The sequence below is a fragment of the Primulina eburnea genome, chromosome 3 (genome assembly GCF_022965805.1).
Source record: "Primulina eburnea isolate SZY01 chromosome 3, ASM2296580v1, whole genome shotgun sequence".
In the NCBI taxonomy this organism is placed as follows: domain Eukaryota; kingdom Viridiplantae; phylum Streptophyta; class Magnoliopsida; order Lamiales; family Gesneriaceae; genus Primulina; species Primulina eburnea.
In genome coordinates this window covers 36627610-36648792 of record NC_133103.1, presented here as the reverse complement: position 1 = coordinate 36648792, position 21183 = coordinate 36627610, and the positions used below count along the sequence as shown (strand labels likewise).

The following is a 21183-nucleotide window of genomic DNA, read 5'->3' as shown; positions in this document are numbered from 1 at the left end:
TATAATTTTGAAACATAATAAATTTAATATATTTATTGAAAATCAAACCTCGAATACTTTTGTCTAAATGCAATTTCTTTTTATTTAAACACATTTGTTAACGGATAGGCATTTTCGGATCTACCACCTTGATCGTTGGAATATTAGAATGTATGGTCTCCTGCCGAAAAATCCAGTCTGGCAGACAGACTAATACTTTGAGGATTCGTTTTCCATACCATCGGACAGATCGGATTACGTTAAACAACCATTAGTAAAAATTCGTGTCACTGAGACTTGAGAAGATTGAATCACATATATTTTTTTCTTATGGTAGGAGACTATCTAGCTTCGTTCGGAGATCGAATTGCGATAGATTTCAAAGCGTCAAATTAAATTTCTTTGCTCAAACACATCCCAGCCAAATCCAACGAAGATTTTACACATCCACCCAAATACAACCAAGCAAAAATAATCGAATTAAATTCCTTAATCCATCCATCCAAAATCAACCCAAAGTAAAATTCAGTCTAAAGATGGTGTTTGATTTAGCATATATTAATCACCCTCCGCCACAGGCATAATATCGAACGAGCGTAACAAAATAAAAAAAAAATTAAAAAAAAAAAACACCATTCACCAAATTTTTACAATGGCAAAATCAAAATTTGGACCATAGTTAAAAAAACACGCAAACGATAAATTATCATCAAGTGAAGTGTAGCTTCCCACCCAAGATGGATCTCTTATTCAGATATTCCAGTGACATTATATCAGCAAAACTGAAGCACAAAAAAACCGGGCACAAGCAATACCGACACGAGCCTCCACCTCCACGGGTAGCTCGGAATGGCTCAGAGTATCTTGAAAAAGTAGAACTCCGTGGTTTGAAGAATTATTCGACCAGGTATCTGTGTTGTCCTCAGTTTTTCTTCGTGAGATACATAATCCTCAGTTACAGTCAAGTGACAAGGAGCGATCCCCCAGACAGTTCCTTTCCAATGGGTACGAGTAAAGAACTCATGGTATTTTGAAAAGTTTTTTCAATTTGAAGAGCAATCTTTTCTCCTCAACGGACAAGTCTTCCTGTGCATATTCAATTGAGCAACAAAAGAAGTGTTGTGATTTAACCTTTTAACTTCTAACACATACGCACACTTTTCAAAATAAGAGGGTATGCCTCATTCTCCAAGGAACATGTACTTGTCAGAAAAAACAAATAGTCATGGGGCAAGAAGTTGAAATATGCATTAAAATCCCATAACTCACTAACCGCATAATGTTCTTTCAGCGCATCAAGGGAGTTTCTTGAGATTTTGCTCACAAGCTCATCTTCAATCTCAAAATGACGGCCAAACATCTTCTGCTGCTCGTCAGAGTTACTGCCGATTATCTGCAAAGAAAAACCGTCACTTCCACAAAAAAAGCATAGTGAAAAAAGTTAATACTTGAGTCAAACATTCCATATCATATAAAGGTATGCAGTATGGAACATCTTAAAAAACAGCAAATACATTAAGTTAATGCCACAGTCCCACAATCAATTTAAATGACCTAGTTATTCAAACAAAAAGAAAACCACAGATCGAGGTCCCCAGAAAATCAAATGTAGCAGCAAATTAAATCTCAAACCTTAATGGCCACTTTCTGGCCTTTCTTGGCATAATCAACGGGCTTGTGATTATTCTCAATTGAAGCTATACGGCCAATATCAATAAATTCCCTTTGAGGAACACATAGTGGAGTTCCAATCTGCATAAATTCAATTCAAAACAAACTGTGATCCCAACAAATATAGAGAGAAAAAAGTACAACAAACAAGTCGATCAAGATCAATGCAAATATATATAAAGTATACACATTCGAAGAGATACTTCCCACCAAACAATTCTCCCTCCCTCGTAAATGTATAGCTTGTTTAGATTTGCATGTTAGTGAGACGATTTTCAATGAATGCTTTAACAATAAAAACTAAGGGAAAGACAGTAAATGGAAAACTTGAATGAAAAATCTGTTGCTAATTTTTGTTCTACACTGCGAACTCTCCGAATCATTCTCAGTTTACAACGAAGAACGACCATCATGAAAATCAAATTAATATCAACTTTGTACCATGACCACGTTAATCATTTTCAATCGCATTATGCGTGGTTTGATTCCATTAAGAGCATTTACTTAAATTCAAACAGAGCACTAGGATATTAGAGATTATGAGCACATATCTATATCACAGTTCTTTAGGACGCACTAAAGCACTAAGGTACCCTGGAGCCTGAGGCACAAGGCAAAACGTACGTTTATCGAAGTAAGCACATTTGACATAATATTACATAAATTAAATATTTTTCACAAAGATAACAAACACTATAAATAAAAATTTATTAATAGATAATGTAGCGTAAATGAGAATCAGAAAAAAAAAATTAAACATCTAAAATTCATTGGTAAGAAATCAATTCCTAATATATAAAAAAAATTCAAATATTTAAATCATCAAATTCTTCTTCACCCTCCTCAACTAGATCATCATCATCATCTTCCAAAACGAGTCATGAGAATAGAAGAAATTAGAGTAAAAATTTGCATAGAAGATTACAATATAATCTAAATCATCAAATTCCTCATCATACCTCTCAACTATATGGTCATCATGGGGGGAAAACTACCGTAAACGTTTGCATGGAGGACTACTGAACTTTCTATAAAACAAAAAGTCTTGCATGTGAGTGAATAGGGTTTTTTTTATCATTAAATAGACATGGCCTTTGCTAATTGGGCTTCAAAATTGGTTGAACTCGAGTTAATTTTTATTTTCCTACAATATCAGTCGACTTCTTTAAAGTACATGCTTCTGCGCCTCTCAAATGCCTCGCGCACAGGCAGAGGCACACGCTATAAGTGCGCTTATTTCAACTTTTAATAACTATGATCTATATGATGCTTAAAATAAGAATAGTTTGATGATCTACCTTCGCAATGCCTTCAACGACATCAACCCCTAAGACAATGGGATCCTTCTTATTGAACACACAGTTGGGTATTATCTTGAGAACACAGGGAAAAACAGCTTCTTCAGCAGCTTCTTTCTTCTTTTCCTCCTTAAGATTATCAATATAGGCCTTAAATTGATCAAATAAGTGGTAAATAATGTCAGCAATGAATATTTTCACACCAAGTTCATCAGCCAGTTCCCGAGCTTCTGGTGTCACTTTAACATCAAAGGCCAGTATAGTTCCATACTCCTTTTTCTTCTCCAGCATAACACTGGACTTCATCACATCTTTTTTGTGTACCGGGCCTATGCTTATACCACTGACAGGTATGTTGACAGCAGGAGTCTTCAAGAACTCCAATAATGCTTCTAATGACCCAAGAGTGGATGCTTGAACATAAACTCCCTCACCACTTTTATCGATCCTACTCATCACTGACTTCATATCCTCCATAGCTTGCTCTTTGATATCATCCAAATCATCGCCAGGCCCCACAACGTACAGACTGGTGCCTGCAATGGCATGCTCAAGGCCCTATAAGGCAAAACAAGAAATAGAGGTACAGGTTATCAGCAGCAGTCCAACTTAAACACTTGAACATGCACAATTGCCAAGTGAGTGCCAAATTATTTCAGCACTTCATGACATATTCGAATATCTAATTTCACCATTAATCACATTACTTACGAAATTACAAACAAATCACCAAAAAATTTCTGAGAACATAAATCACGTAGTTGAATAATTTCATCACTTAATCCCGAGAAATCATGAACTGCAAAATCACAGCACACTTCAAAAAAATTGAGTAAATTACAATCAATTTAAGAACATAAAATTCCTCTCAACCCCATAAATCTACGAACATCAAGAACTTCATAGCTGTGTGACAGAATTTTTTACGCGTCTTATTTATCTCAGCAACAAGTAGAAGAATGAATAATTTAAAAACGAGTGCAGTACGGTATGAGCGCAAATAAAGGAATGGAAAGGAGGAGAAAAACAGGATAGAATAAGGCTAGGAATGACTCCACAAAGGCAAAACTTGTATGCATGCTTTGTGTCTGTTTATGAGGCATATTGAGGTTATCCTATGGAAGGTTTACGCCTAGCCATAAGAAAGATGGAAAGATGCCAGGATTGCACATTGATGCTCAAGAACATGGGTGCACACTTTGCATGCCTTGACAACCAGGATTCTTTGTTTGCTGGGTAAAAAGAAAATTAATCTAACAGTGGATGACACACCAACATAGAGGTCGGGTTTTCAGATTACCAAGTAACAAAATGAGGGGCTGCTATAAAATCCAGCACATAAGTCATGCAATAGTAGTGATTCAATAAAAATGATATGGAGTCCCAAAAAATAAAGTCCATAAATCGAAGTTCAAATCAGTTTCCAAAGAGTACAACCAGAACATGGCATCCTACAAAAACAATTTTAGGTATTAACGTCAATCTCTTTATTTGTACCCAAAAGAACTTATCAGCAAACCTTGCCATTTTTCAACCTATCTTTTAACATTATGATCCTTGCAACTTTTCACCAAGTTACCTGTGCAGTGATCTTTATACCCTGGGCAGCCTTGATTTCTCTATGATGTAAATAAGTTCCCTGGAATTAAACAATGACAAAACTGTGAGGTTTCAGCCAATATATCGAACCTAATCTTCATAAAAGTTAGTCAATGGAAACAATCACTTCTGGATCTACGTTTCAATCACAGCATGCTGACAATATAAAAAATTATCAAAGAAATATGCTTCAATCTCCAAATAAAAAAATGATCCTACAGCATCAAAATGGCAACACAGTAACAATATTTTTAAAATGAAGACCAAAATATAATTGGGAAAAAAATTCTTCCACGAACTTCCAAAAAATTCTTGTTCTAACAGTCGATATGAAAATGAACTCCCTTTCACATACACCACTAAATTCTATAACAATAAGAACATGAGAGAATTAATGGGTAAGAATAAGAAAGATGCATAAAATGCTGGAAATTCATATAAGCTCCTAGTCATACTTCAGACAAAAGGAAACACCTACATTTCACAATCTAACACTGATGACTTTTAACGGCTGTGCTCACTGCTAACACAACACGCAAAATTCTTTGATTCACACAAGCAGTCGTCACTAAAACTAAGTCACTAGTGGGAATGACCATATAAAAACAGGGTTAAACCTGAGGTGATTAGTGAATAACAGTGATGGTTTATGGAACTTCGCCCTCCACCAAAAAAATTATCAGCACCACCTATATTATTCAACTAAACTACATGGTTATAAAGAAAATCGGACATTTGAACCCTGTTCCACGCGGATATCACTAAAGAGGATTGGAGAAAAACTTATCCTCTAAATCATATCATTTGAGGTTTTATTCAATTTTAATTCTAATTTGTATCTTGAACATCCATATACATCTTGGGGCACATAATGTTCGTTCTATTCCAAGGTTTTAAATTTCAAGCAAGCTACATATCTAACACCCCAAATCGAGCCTATATTACCGTTCATATTTGGTTAACCAAAGCTCGTGTAGTCCATCACTCATTGCCAAGGCCAGACCATCAGTTGTTTTATCAGTGATCTCCAAGAACGAAGGGTAACAAATAACACTCCTGATCATACCTTGTCAACAAAATGTAGCCACCTCACCTAGTAGAATTAGTGATATATCATAATTACTAATAAAATTCTGGAGGACCAAATGGATTTGTATCTATTATTCTATTTCAAGTGTTACATATTTGCTAAGTCAACGAATATTGCAGGTAGAAGAGAATTTATTTGAAGGAAGAAAGTAGCTTAAAACAAATAATAAAGACTGCTGTCAGGTAAAAAACACTGTATAATCAAGAAATATTCACCTTGACTCGGAGCTCCTTCATCGGGTGGGGTGTCAATAATGCTCTAATTGAAGTAACAATAGGCCCCTAAAAATATCGTAAATGAGTGAATATTGCGACAAAGGATCCAAAAATAAAAATAAACCTTGAAATTCATACCTGTAAGCCACAAACAACAATTTGGTCCCCTTCATGAAGTACGCCATTTACCAACACCACATCAATAGTTGTTCCATGCCCTTCAATCACTTTAACCTCCAAAACAGTACACTGCCACAGAGAAGGATGTAAATAACACTGCCACATAATCGGACAATATTTCTCACAATCAGGGAAAATAAAAGGAATCAAACCTGCACTTCATCGCTAAATGTCAACCTTTCGACCATTGTCTTCTGGGTCCATTGAACCAGTAGTAACAATAAATCAGGGATGCCTTCACCACTTTTATAACCAGAATCACAAACATGAGAAGGTTATATTGACAGTCTACAAGAAAGACAACCAAAAACACCAAACCAGCTACAAAATCTAATAAAGTTCTTATGAATCAGAAACCTTATAGCACTAGTGGGTACAATGCTGAAAGTTTCTCCCATTTCTTTGTTTTTGTAATATAACTCTGTGTTAAGCCCTTGCTCTTTTAACTGTGTGATAACCTAAACAGACAAAAAAATGTCTGTCAGCAAAAGCCAATCTGAAGATCACACTAAACATAAGAGATCAAGATAACCTGAGTGAGCCTCGTATTAAACTCAATTTGAACATCTCTTGACTGTTGCTTCATTGCCTTCATAATTGGCGCATTGGGACATGTTTTCCAACCATATAGCCTGTCCACCTGCAAGGGCGTGAGGGGGAGTCATGGAAATAAAGAACACCAAATATTGATATAGAAAACTTGCGAGGGAAAGGTTACAAATTACAATCCCACTCACTTTATTCAAGGCGACAATGAATTCAGTATTTCTCATCTTCAGAAGATTGAGAGATTCAATGGTCTGAGGTTCCAAGCCATGCATTATGTCAACCACCAAAATTGCAATATCACATAATCCTGATCCTCGAGAACGTAAATTAGTAAAGGATTCATGTCCCGGGGTATCAATAACTAACAGACCCGGGACATTAAGCTTCGCATCAGCTTTTAGTTCCCTAGTTCTCTCACGAATGTTGTCAGCAGGAAAATAGGTTGCACCAATTTGCTGAGTAATCCCACCAGCCTCACCCTCTTGGACATTAGTACCTCTTATGCAATCTAGCAATTTTGTTTTGCCTGTATCAACATGGCCCATAATACAGCATATGGGTGAACGGAGATTTTGTCTGTTCTGTACAGGTGCATCATCTGATTTTGGAGTTTCCTCTTTAACAAGAACTTTTTTGATCTTGTTGGAATTAGCAGCAATTTTGTTGTTGTTTTTGTCTGCATCCACAGCCTCAGAATCCTTCCTTGTAACTTCCACATTATTGGATCTAAGTGGCATAGTCAAGGCAACTTTCTCCGACAATCCAACTGACTTGGTTGCAACAGAAGGCAGCTCAACATCCTGAGCCACAGTCCTTGCACTCTTCATCTCTTTTTTTACCAAAGGCTGAGGCTCTGAGTCAACTTCTTCATCAGCAAATGCACTTTTACCTGAAAACTTAAGATCTGCATCATCCCAACTTTTAGCATCCCACTCAGCATCATCTTCGTCGTCTTCTTCTTCCTCCTCTTCCATTCCATTTTCTTCAAGTACATCAGTAGCCTCTACATTATCCTTAGCACTCAATACTTCAGCTTCCTCAATGTTATCAGCTTCCACAGAATCCACTTCAGATGCAATTTCTTGATGGATCCCCCTTGTGTCTGTGCTCTCAACCACTGCAGGGGCTGCTCCATTAGATTGTGGCAGTGCCTTTGATTTTTTCTTCTGATAGAGGGGTCGTTTGGTTGGTGCTCCGGTATGGTCACCAGGTAACTGCAAGCCCCCAGCATTTGCAAGTATTTGCTTCCTCATTGCTTCCAATCTTCGAGCTTCTTCCTTTTGTTTTCCAGTTAAAAGCTTTCCTTCTAATTTTTTCTTTAGAAGCTTCTCCTTTTCCTTTTCCTTTTTTAAGCGTTTTTTCTCTTCAGCTAACCGTTCCAATTCTTCTAATCGCAGTCTTTCCTCTTCTTCTTTCCTTAATCGCTCCTCTTCTTCTCGTTTTTTCTGCTCTTCAGCTTCCTTAAGTCTAGCAAGTTTCTCTTGCATCTCCCGGACTTGCTTCGACACTTTCTTGTCAGCTACTTTGCTTTTCATATCAATTTTAGTTTCTTCCTGCTTTTCTTCAGTTGCAAGTGAAGCTGCTGCTGCCTTTTTCTCCTTTTCTTTTTCTTTCTTCTTTTTCTTTTTCTTAGAAGTTGCTGACTCCATAGGTTCTTCTTCTTCAGCTTCTTTATCCCCAGCAACCTCTTCTGGCTGAGACTGGTTCTGTACCTTCTCCACTGGTGGAGGTGCAATAGGAGCTGAAGCAAGACTTGGGACAGTTTTTGACACTGGAGGTGCCTCACCAAGTTCAGCTAAAATCTTGTCAAGGTCTTCTTCTTCCTGAACAGCTTTCCCACCCTTTTTCTTCTTCTTTTTGTTTTTTGAAATTTCTGACACACCTTCGTTTAACTGCTTTTGATTTTTCAAATCATCAGATTCTTTACTGAAAGCATCTGCAGTTGGTTGATTGGGTTCCAGGACCTGAGAGGATGTATCCCCGTTTCCAATCTCATTTGCGCTATTGAAGCTGGTATTCTTCTTCTTAGACGACTTTTTCTTACCTGAGAATTTAATCGCCAATACATCTTCCTCTTGATCATCATCATCACCTCGAACCAGATGATCCCCTAGTTCAGAAACTGCTGTATCCTCTTCATTTTCTACGTCAAGCACTGCTGCCGTAAATGAATTTCCAAAAGACTTCTTTGAACCCTTCGATGACTTTTTCTTCTTCTTACCTGCAAAACTAGTACCTAGGTCATCCTCGTCATCCTCTTTAAAACTCAAGTCTTCCATCTCATCCTCCCCATCAAGAGCATCAAAACCAGCTGCAGAAGAGGCATTGCCACTGCTCTTCTTACTCTTAGAAGGCTTCTTCTTCCCAGGTAAAGAAATCATCACCGCATCATCATCAGTCACAGCCTGTTCTTCATCTTCATCACTAAGTGCATCAAAGACCGATGACCTAAACCCAGTTCCACCACCAATCCTTTTAGTATTAGATTGCTTCTTTTTCCCAGTAAAGGTGGTAACATCCTCGCTGTAATCTTCATCATTCTTCGATTCAGCATCACCCTCATTCTCATCTTCTCCTAATAACCCAAAATTCGAATTGCTAAATATGCTATTACTTCCGTTCTTACCTTTGGTCTTCTTCTTACCAACAAATTTTATATCATCCTCTTCATCAACTTTATTATCCTGCACTTCCTCATCCTCGTCCTTTAGATCCCTTTTATTTGAACCACCCTTTCTCCCCTTCTTTTTATTACCAGCAGGTGCCACTTTCTCTTCTGGAACGACAGCTTCCTCTGATAATTCAGTCCCAATTGAGTACTCATCGTCGTCAATCAAAAATGCCTTCTTCTTCGACTTACCAGTGCCACCTCCGATGGCACTGCTCTCCTCGTCACGAGCAGTTGGCTTCTTTCTAACCATCGGTACTATTCGTGTGATATCGACTAAGAAACTATCTCCCCGGTTAACCGAAATTCCTACAAAACCCCAGCAACAAATCAACACACAAAGAAGAAAATCAATTGCTGAAAACATTCACAAGAATCATACTTCACGGAAATAAATCAAATCAATCAAAAATAGGAAATGTATATTGCACGCAAAAAAGAAAAAAAAAATTGCTGACAGAATTTGATACCTATCAAACAGGAATCGAGACGCTCGCACGGATTGTGCCGAAAAATATATGTGAAGCGCAGATTCAGAGGGGAAAAAAGAGAGATTTTGTTTCGGGAGTATCAAGTCATTAAAAGCGTGGAGGATGATACAATCGCCGATGGAGTTAGGGTTGAGAAACTCGTGAGAGAGGAGTTGAATTGAGTCGGTAGGGTTATCATGCAGGGCGCTTATATAGAAAATCGGGTAATTTTTACCCAATTAGTAATTACAACGGGAAATTTGGGTTCAGTCTTCGACCGTCATTTTTTTTTTGGGTTCAGTCTCTAGATATTTTTTTAATACCACATTTCCTATATGAAATGTACCATATTTTGTATGACATAATACCACAATTTTGTGGGTAGGGAGTGAAGCCAAAAAAATTTTTTGATTAGAGATTTTTCAATAACTTCCCCTAATTACAAATCATCATTGTTCCTGGTTAGTTTTCATTATTTTTTCGATCCAGTTTTATTTTTTCAATTGTATTAAGTTCACGGTGTTATGAAAAAATAAAAATTTATGGTAAAAAGTAAAAATCTCAAACTCTCAAAATTTATCAAACTACACACTTTATAAAAATTTTCTCTCTATTCAATAGTGATTTTTTTCACAAATGAGGGATCTATTTATAGAATTTTTTTACAAATAATCCAAATCTAAATTCATCATTACATACATCATCACATACTAATTTTCAATATTTACAACTCTTATTTTCAACATTCAAATATTCAATACACATATTTTAATATTAATTTTCATCACTCCCCCTTGCGATGATGATCATAATGATTGTCTTCATTACGTGTTTTTATACTGCCTCGTTAAAACCTTACTAGGAAAAACTCATTGGGATAAAAACCATAGTAAGGAAAAATAGTGCAGTCACGTAAACTCCCCCTCATGTTGACACAAACAGTTCTTCACAAATTTCATATATTGCGCATCCCAATATTATATATGTGTGCTTTCTGAATATTGTCGTAAAAAGTGCCTTTGTGAAGAGATCTGATGAGTTTTCACTTGATTAAATGTGACGAACATCAATATATTTATTCTTCTCAAGCTCCTCGGTGAATGCGAAGAACTTATGAGGAATATGTTTAGTTTTGTCACTTTTTATGTATCATTCTTTCATTTGAGCAACACATGCAACATTATCTTCATATAGTATCACATGCTTCTCGTCGAATGATAATCCGCACGAGATTTGAATATGTTGGGTCATTGATTTTAACCACACACATTCACGGCTTGCTTCATATAGTGCAATAATCTCGGCATGATTTGATGAAGTTGTTACGATTGTTTGCTTCTGTGAACGCCAAGAAATTGCAGTGTCTCTACGAGTAAATACATATCCAGTTTGAGAACGTGCCTTGTGTGAATCAGATAAGTATCTAGCATCGGCATAACCAATTATACTTGGAGTAGCATATTTTGAATACAAAAGTCATAAGTCTGTTGTTCCTCGTAGATAACGGAATATATGTTTAATTCTGTTCCAGTGTCTCTTTGTTGGATATGTGCTAAATCTTGCCGATAAATTTACGGCAAAAGCTATATCAGCCCTTAACAATTTGTAAGATATATAAGGGCATCGATAGCACTTAGATATAGTACTTCCGGACCAAGAATATCTTCATCATCTTCACATGGACGGAATGGATCCTTTTATATGTTTAATGATCTAACAACCATTGGAGTACTTAAAGGATTTGATTTATCCATGTAAAAATGTTTAATGATCTTTTCTGTATAATTTGTTTAGTGTACAAATATTCCACATTATTTTTTGTTCAATTTGTAAATCCAGACAATACTTGGTTTTTCCAAGATCTTTCATTTCAAATTCTTCCTTCAAATATGACACAACTTCTTGAATTTCCTTATCCATTCAAATGATGTTTAAATCATCAACATATACAGCAATAATTACACATCCGGATATTGTTTTCTTAATGAAAACACAAGGGCATATTGAATTATTTACATATCTCTTTTTCATCAAGTGATCACTTAGCCGATTATACCACTTTCGGCCGGATTGCTTTAACCCATATGATAGGATCGGTGAGGGGGAAAATCGATGAGCTACAATAGCTCGATTCTTGAAATATTGAACACCGATGAATTAAATCGAGTTTGGTGTTCAAACCAAGCGAAAAATACTCGAAATAATCCTTGGTAAAACCGATTAAATATTTTGTAAACCATTTAAAATATATGCAAGTTGAATGAGTAAAAATATTTTAGTTGAAGCATTTTATCAAACACTTGATATCCAATATTTAATATTTGAAGAGTACATAAAATGCTTCAATAATGTATCTTTAAAACTATGAAAATGATAAGTAAATGCAATAAACAAATAGAAACGAATTTGTTTATGGATGTTCAGAGACTTCAAATGCTCCTACGTCACCCCTTTTTCCCCTTGGGAAGGATTCATTAGAAGACTTTGATTTATACAACTCTTTGTACAAACCCACTCAGCTAGGACTTACCCACTACCGAAACTGAACTCCTAGCACTCAAGATTGAAGGCAGCACCTCACAATCAGCATATTGTTTAATGTCTCTTATGCAAAGACTATATACACAAGTTTATTGTCTTTGTGCAAGACTCACTCAACTAATCTTCGGAGTTCAACTCTCTTGTATATGTGTGAGTGATTGTGTGTGAGGAATTTATCGGTTACGGTGTACATCTCAAATGTATCCTCAAACAAGGGTTTGTGCTCTCAACTAGCTGATATATTCATGCTAACTACCCATGATTTGAATCCTCTTCAAAAGATCTTGTTTGATCTTCAGGATGTTGTATTTATAAGTCTCAACAATGATATATACGTTAGACACAAGAATATGACTGTTTGGAAAGTTTCTGTACTGGTTCTGAAATTGCAATGGTTAAATTCGTCTTGTTAGGCATTTTCCCGACTGGTCAACTCTGTTCAACTCAACTGGTCGTTCAGTTCAACTGGTCAGCAGCTGGTTCAGTTCAGTTCAGTTCAGTTGGTCAGCTGCTGGTTCGGTTCAGTTCAGCTGGTCTGGTTCAACTGGTCTTCAGCTGGTCTGGTTCAGTTCAGTTGGTTCAGTTCAACTGATCTGGTTCAACTGGTCTTCAGCTGGTCTGGTTCAGTTCAACTGATTCGGTTCAGTTCAATTTCAGCTGGTATGCTGAAATCAGCATAGCTGATTTCAGTTTGTGCGGAATCAGTAACTTCATCGTCATTTATCAGCATCTTAAGCTTCGATTCAAGCTTGGACTTCTGAAGATGATTTGTAGATCATCGTCTTATCTTTCCAACTCATACTGAATCGCTTCATTTAGATAACTGAGCTGAGAGATATGACCAAACTACCGCAACTGCTCATACCCAACTGATTGTTGTTTTCGTGCAATCAGTTTGGTACTTCAGCGATCAGTTAGACCATGATAACATCAGAATTTTCCCAACTGACGTGATACGCGACTTGTAGTGCCCAAATTTAATACACGTATAACCCATGCATTCATTTAATTATTAAATCATTTAAATTAATTTTAAATGAGTTTCGGCGATGCATGATTTATTTAAATGCATTATTTTAAATTAATTATGCTTATGCGATGCACGATAAAACGTTTTTCGAGTTTCATGTTTCAGGCGATTATTCGAAGCGGGATTGAGAAAAAGACCCGGTGACGATTTTTGGCAATTTAAAATGTGGTATTTTATTTTAAGTTGAGGATGGAGAAATTTATTAAGTTATCAAGTTTTAATATTTTAAAACATTATTGTGTATTTAGATATTCAAGAGTTTGAAACTTTTAAAATTGGTGTGTAATTATTTTAATTGTAGAGTTTGATTAAATTAGTGTGTGTTAACTTTTATTAGTATTTTAAATAGTCTATTTAGCTAGAGTTTCTCCTAATTAAAACACACACACACACGTTACACACACTCACACACACTTACACGTTTTTACACACACTAAACACACACACTCACCTTACGTTTCAGATTTTTTTATTTTTAAGAGAGAAAATTCTAGGGTTTTTCTCCCCATAGCAGCCGCCCCCTCCTCTGAACTTTTCCAGCAAGCTTTGTGAATTTTCTTCAAAGAATTTTAGCGTCACAATCGTCCCGGATCAAGCCTCGCTCCATCTCCGCTTCGGTGTCGTCGTACGGTACTTTTAAATATCAAAAAGGCACGTATAATCTGTTCTTGCTGTGTCGATCAAGTCATATATTGTATTGCATTGTTTTTATGCGTAAAAGTTATGTATGATGATAGTAGTTTAAGCGGATCATGAATCGGATCAATTGCGAAGGAAAATTTTTAGATCTAAAACTCGTTTTTACTGTTCATGTCAAAACTGCGATTATTCCGTTCATATTTTGGGAAAACTTTCAACGGCAAAAACGTAGAAATTTTCGATACCTTCGATTTGATATATGATTCGAAATTTTTGGACGAAAAATGAGTGAGTTATGATATTTTCCGTGCAACTGCGCAAACTGAAATTTAAGAAAATTATGTTATTGATACGTTTCTTGAAGTTTTAAGTTGCAGGCTTCGTTGGAAATCGACGGGCGATTGTTGCTGCGTACGGGTATGTTAGTAATGATGTTAAGAGTGTTTTTGAGGTTACGTTTCATGTCGATAGGCACTCGAGCTAATTGGAAGTCGTAGGAGACATTTTGATGTCAATTGCCATATTTTGGGTCGTGGGTGTCGTAGAGCGAACACTGTTGTTTTGAAACGTTTGTACAATTTGGGTTTATGTTATGGTATGCTAGGATGAGTCTCGAGGTGTTGGTGCTTGGTCCGTATAATCGAGTCTAGAAGGATAAGCATTGGGTGTTCAGAATTTTCGTAAGTTCCATCACAGTGGGTACACGGACCCGTACACGGACCCTGACACGGGGTCCGTGCCTTTGTTTTCTCCTCGACGTCTTTTTCCAGTATCTACACGGACCCCTACACGGATGAGGGCACGGGGTCCGTGCCTTTGGGTTTCACTTATTGTCTTTTTCCAGTGCCTACACGGACCCTCACCCGGACCCTGACACGGGGTCCGTGCCTTTGCTTCCTTTCGGTGTCTACTTCCAGTACCTACACGGACCCCTACACGGATGTAGGTACGGGGTCCGTGTCCTTCTATTTTTTGGGAAAAATAATATAGTTTGTTTTGAGGTTGATGTCATGATTTAGGGCAAGGATTATCGAGGTCGTGTCATGGGAAATTTTAGAACGTCCTAAGTAATGATCGAACTCGAGAGTAAGTATGATTTCTACGTTAAGTTATGTGAGTTGAGCATACAAGTTTATGTTAGTATGTTGCAGCAACGGCCCCGATCGAAGCCCAACGAATCCCTCAACGCCAAGTAAGTATGTATGACGTGCAATAAAATATGTTAAGTTTTTGAGGTATGCTAAATGTCTTGTGACCAAGTTATGTTAGGATTGGAAATCGTTAAATTATGAACGGGGACCAATCCGCCCGTTAAATTATGAACGGGTTAGATCGTGGTTGTGAAGCGTTAAATTATGAACGTGGATCAACTGGCCTGTTAAATTATGAACAGGGATCTTATGTATGCGGCAGTGGATACGTCCATGTCAGCCCAGTACTGTGGTATAGTCTGATCAGGCTCTTTTACGTTATGGGTCACTTGCTTTGAAACATCCTCTACGCAAAAATGATGACGTTATTTATGTTTACGTATGCAGTATGTTTATGAAAGTTTGAGTTATGGCACGTCGAAGTATGTATGTACGTATGTTTAAGTTTATTATGCAAGCTCAAGTTTCAAGTTATGTATGTCCTATTTTAAAGTTGCATGCGATCTTATTATGTAGTACTCGTTATTCCAGTTTATACGTGTTGAGTCTTTAGACTCACTAGACTTGATCGATGCAGGTGACTATGCTGAGGAGGCAGGAGGTGATGACCAAGGGGCAGGCTTGGGCTGAGTGGCAGGCTAGACCCGAGGACCGCAATGTTTATGTTTTTATGCAAGTTTAAAATACTCTGATTTTTAAATATTTGGATGCGAAATATTTGGAGACAGTTTCATTTAGCAAAATTTTATTGGTGACGGATGATTGTGAGGTTTATTTTATGAATGTTGAGTGACGACCGTATGGATGTTTTTATTTAAGAAAATTTTTAATTTTTCCGCAAATTTTAAGTATGAGAAGTACGGTTCGTTACAGTTGGTATCAGAGCGGTGTTCTTGTAAAGGGTTACGCTTACTGCCAGTCGCAAGAAGCTCTCGAAGTCACACCTCAAGTCTGTAAGTTTTAAAGTTTTGAGTTACGCTATGTACTATGCATTAGATCATGATTTCAGCATGTTTATGTTTTAAAGTTCAAATTTTGTGCATCTTATGATATTGGTATTATATTCATGCATGTTGGGTTTACGTGTTGGGTAATTGTTGGAACAGTATGCCTCCTAGACGTATGGTTAACCAGGAAGATAGGACTGAGGACAGGGAGCACCGAGAGGAGGAAAGAGCCAATCCTCCACCTCCACCACCACCTCCAGATATGCAGGCGCAGATGCTTGCAGGCATGACGCAGTTCTTCGCGCAGTTTGCGAGGAACCAGACTGCTGTAGGCCCCGAGGAGAGGCCTAGACCTGAGGCGGTATATGAGAGGTTCCGGAGGATGAGTCCGAAGGAGTTTGCGGGTACCACTGACCCGATGATAGCTGAAGGGTGGATCAAGTCCATCGAAGTGATTTTCGACTTTATGGAGCTGGCGGATGCTGATAGGGTACGTTGTGCCATTTTCTTATTAACTGGAGACGCCAGGCTATGGTGGGAGAGTGCGTCAGTGGCAGTCAATTTACAGGTGCTGCCTTGGAATGGTTTTAAGGAGGTGTTCTACTCCAAGTACTTCACTGAGGAAGTACGAACCCGACTCACCAACGAGTTCATGACGCTGCGGCAAGGAGATAGTAGCGTGGCAGAGTTTGTGAGAAAGTTTGAGCGGGGGTGTCACTTCGTGCCCCTCATTGCGAATGATGCCCAAGCAAAGTTGAGGCATTTTCTGAATGGTCTGCGGCCGATCCTACGCCGTGACGTCCGAGTAGCTGGTCCCACTTCTTATGCAGTCGCCGTGTCCCGAGCTTTGGCGGCAGAGCAGGACCAGCGAGATATTGAGTCTGACAGGCAGGGCAAGAGGCCCTATCAGGCTCCACCGCAGCCTCACCATCAGCAGCAGAATCAGCGACCCCACTTTAAGAAACCGTATCCGGGGCCGCCAGCGAAGAAGCGTTATCATGGACCACCAAAGGGCAAGGGTCCAGTTCAGCAGCAAGGGACGCCTCAGAAGCCCGTTGCCTTCCCCGTGTGTCCTAAATGCAATCGTCAGCACCCGGGACAGTGCTTGTATGGATCTGGCAGGTGCTTCAAGTGTGGAGCTACAGATCATATGCTGAAGGAGTGCCCGCAGTGGAAGCAGCCAACCCAGGGCAGGGTATTTGCCATGCATGCACAGGAGGCGGACCCAGACACTACTTTACTTACCGGTAAACTTTTCTACCTAAGTTCAGTACTATTTGATTTGCATGTGGAAGTTTACTTGGGATAAGTAGGATGCTAGTATTGTTTGAGTATATTTGGGTTACTATCTTGTTAGTGTCTTGGGGTATAAGTTGTGTTGTGCTAACGCTTCTCAGGGAATATTTTCATAAAGAGATTAGCTACGACTGCACTGATAGATTCAGGAGCCACACACTCCTTCATATCAGAGACGTTTGCCAATCATTTAGACCTCAAGTCCATTGGCCTAGACGTGAATTTTTCGGTAGTGGTCCCATCAGGGGAAGAGCTGTTAGCTACCAGTGTGGTCAGAGATATCGACCTAGAACTGCATGGCCACCTAGTGCATGCAGATTTAATCATATTGCCGATGCCAGAATTCGACATTATCTTGGGCATGGACTGGCTGACTAAGAATAGAGTTCTGATAGATTTTCAGAAGAGGTCAGTTTTAGTTAGACCGCCGGGCATGGAGCAATTTCTTTTTGAGCCAGCCAGATGGAGAAGCTTTCCTCGCATGATTTCATGCATGCAGGCGAGAAGTTTGATCTCCAAGGGATGTCAGGCCTTTTTGGCTAGTATTATTTCAGCGCCTGACGTGCCCACTCCATCTCTGTCAGAGGTACCTGTAGTCGAAGAATTTCCAGACGTCTTTCCTGATGACGTCACCGGCCTTCCACCAGAGAGAGAGGTGGAATTTGCAATCGATCTCGTGCCAGGCACAACGCCAATCTCTAAGGCGCCATACAGGTTAGCTCCAGCTGAGATGTTAGAGCTCAAGCAGCAGATTCAAGAGCTCCTCGACAAAGGCTTTATCCGCCCCAGTTTCTCACCGTGGGGCGCACCAGTGCTCTTTGTGAAGAAGAAGGATGGGAGCATGAGGTTGTGCATCGATTACCGTGAACTAAACAAGGTAACGATTAAGAACAAATACCCGTTGCCTAGAATCGAAGACTTGTTCGATCAGTTGCAGGGAGCTACCGTGTTCTCTAAGATAGATCTTCGATCAGGGTATCATCAGCTTAAAGTTAAGGATGCAGATGTTCATAAGACAGCTTTCAGGACCAGATACGGGCATTACGAGTTCTTAGTAATGCCGTTTGGATTGACCAACGCTCCAGCAATTTTCATGGATCTCATGAACCGAGTATTTCAGCCGTTCCTCGATCAATTCGTCATAGTATTCATTGACGACATTCTTATTTACTCGAAGAGCCATGAGGAGCACAACCAGCATTTGAGGACAGTTTTGCAGACCTTGCAGAGTCGCAAGTTATTTGCGAAGTTCAGTAAGTGTGAATTTTGGCTGCAGAAAGTTGCATTTTTGGGGCATATAGTATCCAGCAGTGGTATTGAGGTGGACCCATCGAAGGTGGCAGCTGTTAAAGAATGGGTTGAGCCAAAGAACGCATCTGAAATCCGCAGCTTTTTGGGTTTAGCAGGCTATTACCGTAAGTTTATTAAGAGATTTTCGTCCATAGCAGTACCGCTCACCTCACTAACCAAGAAAAATGCAAAGTTTGTGTGGAGCAAGGAATGCCAGAAGAGCTTCGACACCTTGAAGCAAGCTCTTATTTCAGCGCCAGTGCTAGCCATGCCGACAGGGCAAGGCGAGTTTGTGCTTTATACCGATGCATCTAAGCTCGGATTAGGCGCAGTGTTGATGCAGCAAGGTCGGGTCATAGCTTATGCTTCCAGACAGTTAAAGGTGCATGAGAAGAACTACCCGACTCACGATTTGGAATTAGCCGCCGTTGTCTTTGCATTGAAAATTTGGAGACACTACCTATACGGCGAGAAATGCCAGATTTTCACCGACCACAAGAGTCTCAAATATTTCTTCACGCAGAAAGAGTTGAATATGAGACAGAGACGGTGGTTAGAACTTGTGAAAGATTACGACTGCGAGATTAGCTACCATCCGGGAAAAGCTAATGTTGTCGCAGACGCCTTGAGCAGAAAAGTGGCAGTGGTAGCTCAGTTGACAGCTCAGAGACCACTACAGTCGGAGATTCAGAAGTTTGGTCTAGAGATTTATCGTGATGGCAAGGCTCCTAGGCTGTCTAATCTGACAGTCAAATCTGATTTGCTAGACCGAATCCGAGCAGGTCAGTCTTCAGATGAGCAGTTACAGAAATGGAGACTGAAAGACGAAGCCAAGGGCAGTGTGCTGTACACAGTTTCAGACGGCATTGTGAGATACAGAGGTAGAATGTGGGTGCCTAGTGTTGGTTCGATCAGACAGGATATTTTGACAGAGGCACACGCATCTCCGTATTCCATTCACCCAGGAGGCACCAAGATGTACAAAGACCTTCAGTTATTGTATTGGTGGCCAGGGATGAAGCGAGACATCCGTAGGTTCGTATCAGAATGTCTCACTTGTCAGCAAGTAAAAGCTGAACATCAGAGACCAGCAGGGTTGGTAAAGTCACTCCCCATCCCCGAGTGGAAGTGGGAGAACATTACTATGGATTTTGTTGTTGGGTTGCCGAGATCAGTCAGAGGATCAAATTCTATTTGGGTTATAGTGGACCGACTCACTAAATCAGCGCATTTCCTGCCAGTGAAGACGACTTTCTCCATGACCCAGTATGCGGATCTTTATATCCAGGAGATCGTCCGGTTGCATGGTTTCCCAGTCTCTATTGTGTCCGACAGGGACCCGAGGTTTACATCGTCCTTCTGGAAGAGCTTACATGCAGCCATGGGGACGAAGTTGCTTTTCAGTACAGCGTTTCACCCGCAGACAGATGGCCAGTCTGAGCGAGTAATTCAAGTTTTAGAGGACTTGCTAAGGGCGTGCATGATTGATTTTCAAGGAACTTGGGAGTCTAGACTACCTCTAGTGGAGTTCACATACAACAACAGCTTCCAAGCATCTATTGGTATGGCTCCCTATGAGGCGTTGTACGGGAGGAGGTGCAGATCACCAGTTCATTGGGATGAAGTTGGTGAGAGGACAGAACTTGGCCCAGAAATAGTTCAGCAGACTGCAGACGTGGTGGTCAAGATTCGGGACAGAATGAAGACCGCCCAGAGCCGTCAGAAGAGTTATGCTGATAAGAGGAGGAGAGATCTCGAATTTTCAGTGGGTGATCACGTTTTCGTCAAGATAGCACCTATGAAGGGTGTTATGAGATTTGGAAAGAGAGGCAAGTTGAGTCCGAGGTTTATTGGACCGTTTGAGATCTTGGACAGAGTTGGGACGCTAGCGTATCGTGTAGCCCTTCCGCCGAATCTGGCCGGGGTGCACAATGTGTTCCATGTCTCGATGCTAAGAAAATATTTGGCTAATCCTTCTCATGTTCTGAGTTATGAGCCACTGCAGTTGACTCCAGACCTGTCTTACGAGGAGAAACCAGTCCAAATCCTAGACAGACAGGAGCGCAGACTTCGGAACAAGACGACCAAGTTGGTCAAAGTTCAATGGCTGAATCAATCGGTGAAAGAAGCCACTTGGGAATCAGAGGCCGACATGAGACTTCGCTACCCGGAGTTATTCGGTAAGACTTAATTTCGAGGACGAAATTTTTATAAGTGGGGGAGGAACTGTAGTGCCCAAATTTAATACACGTATAACCCATGCATTCATTTAATTATTAAATCATTTAAATTAATTTTAAATGAGTTTCGGCGATGCATGATTTATTTAAATGCATTATTTTAAATTAATTATGTTTATGCGATGCACGTTAAAACGTTTTTCGAGTTTCATGTTTCAGGCGATTATTCGAAGCGGGATTGAGGAAAAGACCCGGTGACGATTTTTGGCAATTTAAAATGTGGTATTTTATTTTAAGTTGAGGATGGGGAAATTTATTAAGTTATCAAGTTTTAATATTTTAAAACATTATTGTGTATTTAGATATTCAAGAGTTTGAAACTTTTAAAAT

The 21183-nt window shown here is 39.3% G+C and overlaps 1 protein-coding gene across 1 annotated transcript; it reads right to left on the bottom strand.

The window, feature by feature from the left end:
- Positions 1-440: 440 nt before the first annotated feature.
- LOC140827557 (uncharacterized) lies at positions 441-9931 on the bottom strand. The gene is made up of 12 exons (XM_073190255.1): positions 9720-9931; positions 6770-9558; positions 6565-6672; positions 6390-6490; positions 6185-6275; positions 5991-6101; positions 5853-5918; positions 4528-4587; positions 2949-3506; positions 1612-1731; positions 1253-1372; positions 441-1065 (listed from the first exon to the last, which is right to left on the bottom strand). The coding sequence occupies exons 2-12, from the start codon at positions 9500-9502 to the stop codon at positions 1000-1002; spliced, it is 4134 nt and encodes a 1377-aa protein (XP_073046356.1). The 5' UTR covers positions 9503-9558; positions 9720-9931; the 3' UTR covers positions 441-999.
- Positions 9932-21183: the final 11252 nt, after the last annotated feature.